Source organism: Cyprinodon variegatus, unplaced genomic scaffold, assembly GCF_000732505.1.
Source record: "Cyprinodon variegatus isolate N-32 unplaced genomic scaffold, C_variegatus-1.0 Scaffold104, whole genome shotgun sequence".
In the NCBI taxonomy this organism is placed as follows: Eukaryota; Metazoa; Chordata; class Actinopteri; order Cyprinodontiformes; family Cyprinodontidae; genus Cyprinodon; species Cyprinodon variegatus.
This window is the reverse complement of record NW_015150557.1, coordinates 753,264-766,893: the sequence shown is the minus strand read 5'-3', so window position 1 is coordinate 766,893 and position 13,630 is coordinate 753,264. Positions and strand designations below refer to the sequence as shown.

Sequence of the window (13,630 nt, the reverse complement as noted above, 5' to 3'; positions counted from 1 at the left end):
TTCATTGAAATTTGTCTCAAAAGCATGAATCATAAAATCTGTATATAGAAAAATAAAGATTCATCATACACCTGTAAAAAAAAAAAACAATAAATATGCAATTTGGTGAACTACCTCTCTGTGGAGTATATTCCTGGGACATTAACTGAGTCTTCACACCAGGCATTTCTAATGTCTGCTTATTGATTTGTTTGGTGGAGTTTACATTGTTGTTATTTTGTAAGTGAACTACTACTTGCGGTGAAAGCCATGCATGTGACACTGTTGCTCTCATTGGACTGAGCACAAACCTGAAAATGGAGAAAACTATCATTGTGGTCCTGCATGCTGCATTTCTGTCCTTCTTATTTTTTCTTTTAGTACAGCTTCAAATGATTATGTCAAAAGCATTTAAAAAGGTGTTGTGATTAAGTACAGTATGTCTACTTTTAGGAATGGTATGAATGGCAAATGTGTGCAACAAACTAAGGGAGCCGACATGCTGTGCTGTTTAAAGTGGACCAAACGTGGAAGGAGTGAATACACATGTAAAAGGATAATTTAAGGAAATATTCTTTTAAACTTTTAAAAGGACAAGTATCATAATTTAGAGCCATGAAACCATACCTACATTTCATAAGACTTTCCCATTTTTCTTAAAGCAGATCATTCTTTTCTAACCTTTGACAAAGGAAAATCTATTGCAGCTATGCATCAGTTAAAAAGATGAAACTGTTATGGTTCTCCCTTTGTACACTTCTGTTTGAGTTTTTTTTTATAAGTATTCAGTTCCACTTTGATTTATGTTTCTGTGTTTTCTTGTTCATTGGTTTCTTTTCCATTTTTGTTTTATATTTAAGCAGTCTTGTATTTTTTGAGTTGCTCTCTGTTGCCCCCTTTTGCTGGGATCCTTTCCCTTATCTCCTTCTGGTCACTTCTGTCTACACCTGCTCCCCATCAGATAATTAGTCCTCCCATCCCCCATTGTTTCTGTTTCCCATATATACACTACTTGCTTCACAAAAAAATGATTGTTCAACATGATTTAGGTCAGAACAGAGCTGACATTACATCTACCTGAATGCTAACATTTAGTTAAAGATTTTGTAACAAACTGTAATTTACTGCTGTGCAAATTGCAGGGAGATTGGGTTAGAGAAAGAGATATTTTAAATCATTCCATAGGGTGTCAGGTTGTTATTTCTCAAAGCTGCTCTAAGGACTTCATCCTTCTTGTCGAATAAATCCCTCTTATAAATCTTCAATTCTTGCTGGAGGCTTTTTCTTTTTATCACAAATCTTTCTTGTGTTTATGTTATATGCTATTGCCTGGGTTTGGCATTCCAAACACAACATCATCACTCTTCTGCTGCTAATGTCCTCAACCTCTTTGTGGTCATGTATTTTCACACTTATAAATATTTTTTAAATCAGACATATAATGTTGAACTTTTGTGAGCCACAAGCCTTAGCACAACTAAAAGGCTAGACTTGCAAAAAAATGTACATGCCCTTTATAAGAAATGCTTCAAAGAGATTTATCATTAAGTCCTTTGGAACCAAAGTTTGAAGGTTAACAATCTGACTATCATTAATTATCAAAGCCTACACTCCTAACTCCATAAAAAAAATACTTTACTTTAAGTAAGTTTGTCATAATTTATATAGCACTCTAATAGACTGACTAATCATTGATGATAGGTAAACTAGTAGTCTGAAAATTGCTCATGCCTTCCTCATTTCTGAATAAATTAAGATAGGGGCAAATCCATCACCAAACATAAAATAGACTAAAAGAAAGTCATATTTTAAACTAAGCAGGGGGACAATTTTTCCCCAGAAGAAGAGCTTGTAAAACAATTTCTAAGACAGAAAAATATTATCCACAGATCCTTTATAACTTCATAATGTTAGCCAAAAACGTGAAGACTAAGGCTCTGATTAGTAAAACATACAGAATTAATGGTTCTGACATGAGTATGGATCTGTTCTTTGTTTGAACCCCGCTATACTAACAACCTTTCTGAAATCCCAATTGTTTTTTTCTTTTTCTTTAAGTATGGTAAACTGCAGGAGATGATAGCACAACATTTAAAACAACTTTTTTTTAAATCTAGATGCAAATTTCAACAAATTCATTAGAAGGCATTAAACTGCATTTGCAATGCAATCTCTCATTAGTCAAAAACATAACTTGAGCAATTCTGCTGCTTAGTTTTTCCCATTTGCACAGAGCAACTCAATATGTCAGAACTCATCACATCTGTAAACAAGCTCTAATGAGGCTTTTGGACAGAAAGCAAACACTGACTGACTGTTAAGCTTGAATGCAATCTAGTATTCTAACTACATTTGCTCACATTGCCCTGGAAATTGTCAGTTAAGCACTACAGCCTTACTGTCACCTAGCTTAGATGTCAGTGTTTTTGGAAAGTGAAAAAAAAACACACCTAAACATCATTCACAGGCACTGCAGATTTCTGAATCTGCACAGACATTATTTTGTCAGAAGTGCCATGATGCTGAAGAGGCCCTTTTCCTCTTCTTGTGATTATAAACCCTCATTCTCTATTCTGTCTCCTCGAGCAGCTGTCCAAACAGAGCTGAGTTTGCTCAGGTACTTGTCCTTGATGGAGAAAGCCTCAGTGCATTAGTTAATGCTACAACAGGGCGTTTGTCTAAATCCTGACCCACTTTTAGTGTCTGTGAGCTTTCAGGATTTAGATCAAGCAATATCAAGGGAGATAAATGCCACGCTGCCTAACAGGCTGTGTGTGGAGTGTGTCATGAAGCAAATGAATTAAACACATCAGAGCAAGGGGGGAGGGTGGATACCTGGTATGGATGCATGAAATCCACTTCCACCCAAAACAATAAGAAAACAATGATTTACAGCATTAGATATGACTTGTTATCCGTGCAGGTTAGGAACATCAAACATATTGTGATAATCCTGCTTTAGGAGCAAACTGAATTACTGTTTTGGAAATCAAATTTGAACTCACAAACTCAAAAAAGAAGTCAGTTATGAACATTTATTTGAACAGTGGGCACCTTGTATTGCTTCTATCAATCTCAGCTGTTAATTACCATATGCCTATTTAGAGCTAGAGTGAGCACCATTTATTATGCAGACCTGGGGGAAATGACTAGAGGAGAAGCTGCACGAAGCAGCAGGAGGATTTACCAGCAGGCTTGTAAACTGGCTGTGACATTTGGCCAGGATGCCTGCAGTGGGCTCGACTTTCTTAATGGACTAACATGTTCCTGTTGGCAGCTCTAAGTGTACCATTTATTACAAGAACTGGGTACAGACTCGGTTGTGGTAAGTCAGGTCAGAAATGACAGGAGAGGCCAGACGAAAATACCTTTCCATTCCAGTCTTTTGATTTTTTTTTCAAAATTGAACAGAACATGATAATAATTGATAAAATAAGTATTTGAGAGGTCAACAATTTTAAGCAGATTTATTTCTGAAGGGGATATTGACAAGTGACACCACATGTCAGCAACAACCAAAATAAACAATAAAAAAACATACAAAAAGATAAAACAAATCAGTCCATAATTAACTTTTTTGTTTTAACAAAACTGTAATAACAGGAAACAAGAAATAAACACATGAAGAAAAATAGCTTATCACTAAAATGTCTAAATCAGTGTTAACAAAGTAATACTGCTCCTTATAAATGTAAGAGAATGTCAGCTGGTTTAGTCCAAATGATCTAAACAAAGGTTTATCACAGCAAAGGAATCCCACAAGAAGCATTTTTATGATCGTTAATTGCTGAACCTATTTTAATATCTGTCTGACTTTACTTTTACAAAACATACTGATGCAGTTAGGAAGTCAGATAAATATCAAGAGTTGACCAAAAGCTAAGGACAGCTTGGAGTTTTAAAATTAGAAATGATGAACAATGGACCTTACTCCTGTACTTTAAACAGAGCATGTTAAAGCTGGTCTAAGGTCCTTGTATGTGTAGATTACTTGGTCTTTTCCTCTATCTTCTGTGATTTCCATACAAATGTCTAGAAATAAATTTACAGAAAAATTGTAACATAATTAAAACTAATCTTCTTCATTTTATTCTAATAAAACATGACAGTTTTAATGAGGACAAACAATTGGCTTGTCTTCTGTGCTTAAAATACATTGTGAATATAATTGTCCAGATTTTAGGGAAAATAAAGATGCTAAAGCCAAAGATATTTTATGGTCCAAGCCTGAAAAAGAGCACTTTTTATATACATTTTAAAGTCCACTTGGTCTCCAGCCGATCCTTTACAAAGTATTCCTGTAAGACAAACATAGGAAATAAATTATTGTCTTTTACTGAGAGGCACATGTCAGCTAAACATTCAAGAGAGGATTTTAAAAAATATTTCAACAAACTGGGAAATTGTTTGGAGTTATATACAGTCATATGGGCACCTAAGACTTAGCCATCTCCTGTGTGAAATAATTGGCCAACCTGCAGGCTGAGAAGAATGTTAAAGAATGTTAATTTAAATATATATATATATATATATATATATATATATATATATATATATATATATATATATATATATATTTATTTATTTTGTTAAGAACAACAACTAAGTTTTATTTTGAAACTCTTTGGCTAAAAAATTGATTCCAAAAGTTGATGCCGTGACCCAACCTGGGGTCAGGGCTGCTGCATCATGTACCATAACTGGCGAGAATTTTGACAAAGCTGAAACACTGATGGGTTCAGACAAACCAGTTTTCCCCAACATGACTGCTGTTGTAGTACAACACTTACCATCACAATCATTCATGCAAAAAAACTGTGAGGGAGTAGTAATAGCAAAAAAAAAAAAAAAAGTACAACCAAAAGACTTGTGCATAGTCTGCAACAACTGAGGAGTATTTTTTATCTAATTGATGTAGAAAGAGCAAAGTTTGTTCGGCTTCACAAAAAAAAAACTAGAGAGCAGAACTGAGAAGAGTGCAGTAATGGAAAAAACAGGGATGATGTTTTCGCTTTTCCAAATTAATAAAGCCCACTTGAACACTTTGACCCATCACACAACTGTTTTTTAAAACCAGAAAATAAGGTATTGCCCAGATGATGTGCTAAAATAGAAACAGCATGAAGTCCCAAACTGGTGCTGCAATTAAAGGATATTATTCTTGGAGCTACTGTATGGGAGAGAGAGCATAGAAACAGCTACCTGCTGAGTATGGGCAGGACTTAAGCAGTAAATACAATAAATGATACATTAGTAATTAAACTAAAGCTAAAATGCGGCAAGTAAACAAGGAAACTTTGAGAAAAAAGCACCTACTTTAGTTCTGTATAGTATCTGGCTCAATCCCAAGACTGCGGCTTGCTCCCCAGGGTGCTGCATGCTACCCACTGCTCCCTTAGGCATGGGTTGAATGCAGAACACACATATAAATGCACTGTACATTTATTATGAGCAATAAAGTCTGTATTAACTGTGATTACATTATTTTTTTCACCAGAAATAATCTTCTCATCAACAACCCTGCAGATGTTTAAATTTCTATAAGGTAAGTCTATTCCTTCAAGCACTTCTACAATAATGTTTTTGAAATATTCACAAAAAAAATCATATAACAGTGCATGTGAATAGTTTTTGTTGAATATGATAAATAACACTTGATGTTTGGGCTGGGTGTGCATAGAATGCAGCTCGGTAATTCTCCTAGATCTACTGGCTGTCTCTTTGTGAATCCCCTGGTTATAATCTGTCAAACAGCTTACAATATCTAGGGTGACATTTTTGTATGGAGATGCAGCTTTTAGCCCAAGACAATCAACTCGTCCTTGAAATAGATATAGAGGTAAGATAAAGCTTATCGCTCTCACCTAGACCCTTCCAGACAAGCTTTTGTTATGCTTTGAACAAAAAGTGCACAATTACTAAAGCAAATAAGAGACTTAGCACAGGACTTGGCAGGCATCATTTATTTGTTTGCAGTCGCTTAGCAGAACTGGCGAGCACTTAGTGCTGCACACTGAGGATATCTAGCTCTCTTCCAGAAATTTTCAACACGAGCAGATGGCATCATTACATGACCAGAGAATGTGTTGATATTAGCTCAAGCTGTGGGAGGTTTACTATCAATCATACATATTTATTTCCATTTGACTTTTAGAGGACATGCCATTAATAACAAATCAACAGAAGTATTTCCACAAATATAAGAAAAATATTTTGCCATTATATTAAATCTTTTAGAAAGTCAAGGAGTGTTTAAAGGATCCATCACCTGGAAAACTGGTCCTCCTCTGTTATTTCCATCATTCCTGAAAGGGTCCTGGAAGCATTAGCCTGCCAAGCTTTCATCACTTCCCTCTCCACCAAAAGGGGCAATTTCAATAGTCAGAGACTCACCTGCAGGTAGTCGGTCAGGCTTCTGCTTGCCTAACTTTTTATCTGTGTAGAAGAAAGGGAAACATTGCAAAATAAAACACTGTATAAAAGACACTTGAAAAATGTACTCTCATTCATTGCTGACTCAGCTCTCAGTCAGGGTCACGGTGGATATACAGCTCCAGCTCCAGTCTCTAAATCTGTATGGCTGTTGGATTTTAGCATATCATCTGTTTAATCTGTCTGGGGTCACTTCAAGGATAGGGAGGCATGTTCTCATTTCCAGAACTGGATGTTTTAGTGGTTGCAACTTTCAATCCTAATGAAACAAGGTTGTTATCTAAGGGGACCTCAGCCAAAACTATAGTACATTTTATTGATCCCTATGTTTAAATCACTTCAGTGGTCGCTAATGCATAAAATCTAACAGCTATACATGGAAAGTACTTAGACAAATAATTAATAAAACAGTCAAAACAATATAAAGCATATATATATATATATATGTATATATATATAATTTATATTATAATAATTATTTATATTATTATTATTATATATATTATTATAAAATGTTTTTTCTTCTTTTTTTTCTTTTTTTAACAGAACCAAAAGCCTAATAATGAAGTATTTTTAGAGCATTATTAAATGTGCATATTTTCTAAGGTTGGTGTGGATTGTAAACAACATTACCAGAGGTGATAGACTTGGCAAGGGAGCAAAACAAACAGCTGCCAGTGTTTTATTGTGCCTCAGGATGCTGGCTAGGCATGCCTAATGGACGAGAATCACCACATAGTTCATGCATGGATTGATGACAAAGAGATGGGATACAAGCTTCATAGACCCTAAGCACTGTACAATGTATCCTTCAGAAAATAAATAAATAAACAAACAAACAAAAAACATTACTTAAACTATTTGGATATTTGTATCTCAGATGACTTTTAGCTTTGACATGGAAAAAATAACTATGAAAACTATAGATGTGCAGCTGGAGACAGATTGGTTGTGAAAATGAGGCCGACTCTTTCTGGCAAGAACTGTTTCCTGATGCATGGACTCCCTCCAGATCAGAGGTGAACAAAAAGGTTTAGATGTAGCTTGAGGAACATTTTACAAGAAAATTATGAATGACACTTTAAAACAAAGTATCTAGTTTTGGCATTTATGTTTTTAATTTATGATAAAAATTATAATTTAAATTTATGAATAAAAAATATCCAAATTAATTTGTATTGTCTTTTGTATCAAGCACATCTTGTTTTCTTTTTTTTTCTCATTACCACCCTGTGACAGTTATTTTCAATAAGTAAAAACAACCATGAAAAATATCCTGTAAATAAGTTTACAAAATAATTCAAACATTCAATAAAAAAAACAAAACAATTCTTCTACTAATCAATAAAAGGTTGTAAGTCATTGTTTAAAAAGTAATTTTAATGATTAAATACCTACCCAAGAACCTTGCCTTTTGAAGAAGATTAAAATGTGTGAGAGAAATCTTCCATCTTGAGCCAGGTGTCTTCTGTAAGCCCTGGATGAAATTACAAAAACAAATTGACAATCTAACATGCATAAGACGACAGCCAAGATAGGGCCAAAAAGAGGTGCCAACCAAAGCAAAGGTTTCCTGAGTTTTAAAAAAATAATTGTACAGCAGTCTTGCTTCTGTAAATCTGCATCGTAGCTGACCACCATCAGTGTTTAAAGGACTGCTGTAGTTTAAAGCCTTTTCAAAGTCGATAAATAAAGGCAATTTACAATTTTTCCTGTATTTTATTGACTTTTATTTATTCATGTATCCCATTTAAACTGGGTGGTTTTGTTTATAACAGTGGGATTTAACAAGGACACAAGATATCAGTTAGATAAAATGGATTCATATGTTCTACAAGAGAAATTCAGCTGTTTGGGAAAAATTTTAATTGCATAAAACATAGACAGTCAAAACGAAAGATGCACCACTGATCTCTCTAATTAAAGTTATATTGTTTATGTATGTAAATCAAAAAGTAATGCAACGATAAATAAATATTGTAAACATATCTCAGGAACAGTTGGAATTATCATTTAAAAGCTGTAAGATTTCCTTCTGCATTTCTACATAAGAGAAATATTAATTTCTAAATTAGACTCAACATAATCAAGCAATATTCATGGTAAGTTCATCCTGTTGGACAGTTTTTCCCCCCAAGTTACAATTTAGCTCCTTCAACAATGCTATCTACAAAACAAAAAACCAACTGACTTTTGAGCATGTTTTAACAGCTAGGTGGAACTGTAAACATGTAAAGAGCGACAGAAAATTGTAATTTCATATTTTTGCTACCCACTCACCTGCTGTGTTCTTCTCTGCGCTGAAGACAAAACACTACAGTGTTTTTCAATATCTATAAGAGAGAACAGGTCATTGGTATAAAGTTTGCATATCTCTTATATAACATAACAGTCTAACAGCCTGCATGCAGTGAAAAGTGTGTACGAGGTACAAAACACAATCTTTCCATGATAAAGAGAAAAAAAGTAAACCAATTCAATGTAAACAAATTTGATAAGCAATATATGTGCCACATATGGATAGCCATATTTTGTTTATGTATCCTTATAAGGCTCAGGATTGGACTGCCAACCAGTCAATTCTTTTACTTCCATTTCGTATCCAAAACCCTATCATACCCCGCTACATAACCAAAGGGTATCAGCTCCATATTAATTAGTTAAGAATATGCCTGTTTTTTTTTATTTGAATGCTTATTACTTTACTTTCTTTTATGGTAAATGGTTTGTACTTATATAGCACCTTTATTCAAGTTAGGAGACTTGACCAAAGCGCTTTACACTACATTCATTCACCCATTCATGCACACACTCACACACTGATGGTGGCAAGCTACATTGTAGCCACAGCTGCCATGGGGCTCACTGACAGAAGCGGGGCTGCCGTACACTGGCGCCACCGGGCCCTCTGACCACCATCAGTAGACAATGCAGGTGAAGTGTCTTGCCCAAGGACACAACAACACCGAAAATCGGAGTCGGGGCTTGAACCATCAATCCTTCGATTTCAGGGCAAACTCCTACATCCAACGCCACTGTCGCCGAACTTATATATAAAGTATCTATATAACTTTATATATATTGTTTCCATTAACAGCTGCTCAGTGGAGCATTGGGTAGCACTGATGCAAGGCATCAGTGCTACCCAGGTTCCGGTTTCGATTCCTGGCCCAGGGTCTTTCTGCATGGAGTTTGCATGTTCTCCCTATGCATGCGTGGGTTCTCTCCGGATACTTCGGTTTCCTCCCATAGTCCAAAAACATGACTGTTAGGTAAATTGGCTGTTCAAACATCTCTTTAGGAGTGAGTGTGTGTGTGCATCGTTGGCGACCTGTCCAGGGTGTACCCTGCGTCTCGCACGTAGAAAGCTGGAGATAGGTACCAGCACCCGTTGTGACCCAACTGGTCTTTAGCAATGGATGGATGGATGGTTTCCATTAATTGCACTGATCCTAGTTTGGGACAGTTGTCACAAATAACAGACCAAGATTACAGCAAAATCAGATCAAAAGAGCTACGAGTGATCTGTCGTGTGTCGTACCTACTAACTTTCTTTGTAGTAAGCTATTTGTTGATTATAAATAATTAATTTATACACTTGATTAAAATATGCATATAACACATTACCAAGTCTGGTATCTGCTGATGGAAGAAAAAAAAAAAAAGATTTCTCATACCTTTTTATCCTCCATTCTTTTCTTTATTTAGCAAAACTGCTCTCATCATTTTATTCTTTCAAAAATGCGATGAGTAAAATTAACCAAAACATACTAAACCTATATATATATATATATATATATATATATATAAATTAATTATTAATTATTTAAGTTTATTTTTTAAATATTCAGCAGTTTGGTGGTGTATGTAAAAAGTTTTTTCTGTTGCTGAGCAGATCTTAATGTGCAACGTCGCAGCTTTTCTACAAGGTTTGTACCTCTGCTATTTTGATATGCAGAGCCTTAGCGGTCACAACTAAACACACGATTTCAAGGGAAATTTCCCTTCAAAATGAAGCAGATGCTCAGACTGATGCGGCATCCTTTGCTCCAACAGCTTTGCTCATAAATCCTATCCTGTGTTATCAGCACAACAGAGCAACTAAGGTGTTAGTTCACATACATTTTCAAAACGGAGTATGCATCTGGATCAAGGTTTGTAGAGCAGAAGAGGAGTTATGACTGGATCAGCAGGTATGTGGCCTCAGGGATTATTTTTTACAGTATCTGCAAAATTACCAGATAATATTTGAGAAGAAATTATCTGCACACAAATACAGAAAACAAAAAGGCCTTGCAGATAAAAAAAAAAAAGCTTTCATTTAGCTAAAGGGAAAGATATAGAGTAAGGAATTTTAACATATTCCTCTAGCAGTTTTTAGCTTATATTAAGACGAAGACAAATTTAACAAATAATTAGGAGCTCCCACTCCTGTTCTGTATCTAAAAAATGTAATAAGAATTCACACATCTTATTGAAAAGTTGCTTTATAAAACTAATTTTATATTTATGTAATGATCTTTATGTAATGGTTTCCTTGCATTAGGTCTCTTTTGAGGACTTTATCATTGTTTCGAAGTCCTGGCATATCCAAACATTTCTGTTAATTATTGTTACCTGTAGTTGCCAAATACCTTCATTCATAACATTTTTCTTCCCTACTTATTTTCTATATTCTGTTCTTTTTGTGTTTAAGCTAATCTTCCTGAAATGTGTATATTTCTCCCACCATGATTTGTAGTTTCCTTTGAGCCCAGCTGAGTTCCCTCTATGTTAATTAGTCTCCTTTCCTTAGGTTGCCAATTTTTTTTTCTTCCACAGCTGTTTTAAATCCCCCAATTAGCACACCTGCATCTGATGCCACCCCTTTCATCTGTAGGTTAGTTCGCTGTTTGTTTAGGTTCTTTTCTGTTTCCTTCCATTTCTCTGCTTATGATCTACATCCCGTTCTCCTCATTTACACTCTGATGGTTCCCCCTTTATTTTTTGTTTTTTTTGATCAAAATCTTTAACATTATCATCCCAGGTTTATGCATGGGTTTTGATCCAGCACTTGATATAAAAAAAGTTCATCTTTTATTTTCCCTGTATAAAGTGAATTTATGGACCCTTATTTAGATTTTGGAACCCCTTATTTTTCTTTTCAAATGATAAAATCTATTATGGTACTTACAATGAATCTAACTTATATTTTATGCAAAAGACCAAAACTAATTATTATAAAATTGTGAAATGAAATTATTTTTATTATATTATTAAGAGGTACATGATGGAGACAGGGAACACAGTAAAACTTTAAAAATCGATTTGTAAATATTTATATGTATTTATATTTGTAAACAGAATGAAAAATTATACAGCATTTTCCTTTTGGTTCAGAGTTGTTTGTATATAAATTGCTCGTATGGTTGCATCTTCTCAAAAACTGGATTTATTTCTAAGGGGCTGTAACTAAACATTAAGTGCTGATAAATCTCAAAGTCATTAACAAGAAAACACAAAACTTGCATAGAATTAGCAGTTTAAGATGACTTTTGAGCATGAACTGTAAACATGTAAAGAGAGACAGAAAATTGTAATTGCATATTTTGTGCTACCCACTCACCTGCTGTGTTCTTCTCTGCTCTGAAGACATAACACTACAGTGTTTTTCAATATCTATAAGAGAGAACAGGTCATTGGTATAAAGTTTGCATATCTTTTATATAACATAACAGTCTAACAGCCTGCATGCAGTGAAAAGTGTGTACGATGTACAAAACAATCTTTCCATGATAAAGAGAAAAAAAGTAAACCAATTCAATGTAAACAAAAGGGCATTTATTCAGAAACTTATTTATCAAGAGTGATGTTTAGTTAGCAGATTATTTTAGAGACTTTAAATTAGATTTAACATTTCGTTTATATAAGTTTAGCTGAATCTCTTATGAGTGTGGTTAGAGGAATCGAGGGAGATTAATCTGAGGTTAAATTGAGCAGGTTTACTTTTTTTATTAGTGAAAATTAGCAGTTCATGGTTAAATTGAGATTAGAAATCTGGGTTACCTGTTTAGTGTTTAGTCTTCCATTTAGTCCCATCATCTACAGTCTTTAATCAGAGTCAGGCTTCGGGTGTGCTAATCACAAAAAAGAATTCAAATGGCTAAACAGACATGGGCAGTGGTCTTTGGAACATGCAGATATTGCATGAAAGAAATGCACCAAGAGAAGGAGTTTAGCATAGATGCTGAGATGTTGCAGATAGCAACTGACTTCTGTAGGAAGGGTTCTTTCCCCTAATGACATACAAGCAGATTATTGATATACAGATCTTTTAATTTGGCAAGTATATTTCAGATATTATTATAATATATATATATATATATATATATATATATATATATATATATATATATATATATATAATAGAGGAGTTCTAACCTCTATTAAACGTTAAACATAGGAAACTCAGTATGATTCACTATCTGTTTATGTAACAACTCAAAGAGCACAGATAGCAACAAGACAGTTATTAGTTTTGGATTAAAGATCAAATAATCATTTTGGGCAAACTTACTAATTGTCTTCTTTAACATTTTTTGCTGGTTTCTGAAAGCAACCAACAAACAAAAATATATATGAAAATGAAAAACAAACAAAGAAATTACAGTTCGATTATATACTATTTATTAAGTTTCCACACTGGGTCGAGGTTAAAATTATTTTTATTAAATGTTTTATGTATAAATACAGATTGCAAACAGAACAATGTACACTCAATGGATTACACACTGGCAAATGCTTTTAACCCAAACAATAGAATGTTTTTTTTCAATGTTTTCTGAAATTACAGTATTATTAACGGTACGTTTTATTTCAGTTTTCAGTGCTTTATATACTTCTTTAAAGTTCAAGGGGAACTTGATTATTTAATAGTTTAGGATTCACAATATTAGACAAGTTATTAATGATGTTTAGCTCATCAAGACTCTTTACATTCAGTTTTTTGATTCTTGAAAGATTGGTTTCAATTTGTTGCTTTAAAGCAGTATTTTCTGTTTTTTCTTTTTAGAGCAAAGTGTTGTTGTCTTCTGGGTTTTTACTATTGTGCTTTTTTGAACATAAAGTTCCTGGTTAAATATCCAAGGAAACAGTTTATCTGCATTAGTCTTTATTTTATTTTTTTTTTAACTTTCAATCAGGTATTTTAGATAAGAGAGTCGCAGAGAAGCAGATAGCA

The 13,630-nt window shown here is 34.1% G+C and overlaps 1 protein-coding gene across 1 annotated transcript in view; it reads right to left on the bottom strand.

Moving 5' to 3' along the window:
* Positions 1 to 5,124: 5,124 nt before the first annotated feature.
* Positions 5,125 to 13,630, bottom strand: part of khdrbs2 (KH domain containing, RNA binding, signal transduction associated 2) — a 102,956-nt gene continuing 94,450 nt past the window's right edge. Inside the window, exons 10-13 of the mRNA XM_015374487.1 lie at positions 12,017 to 12,069; positions 7,810 to 7,888; positions 7,045 to 7,125; positions 5,125 to 6,670 (exon numbers count right to left, since the gene is read on the bottom strand). Of these exons, the coding sequence (XP_015229973.1) occupies positions 7,094 to 7,125; positions 7,810 to 7,888; positions 12,017 to 12,069 (164 nt within the window). The 3' untranslated portion in view covers positions 5,125 to 6,670; positions 7,045 to 7,093. The remainder of the gene's footprint in view (positions 6,671 to 7,044; positions 7,126 to 7,809; positions 7,889 to 12,016; positions 12,070 to 13,630) is intronic.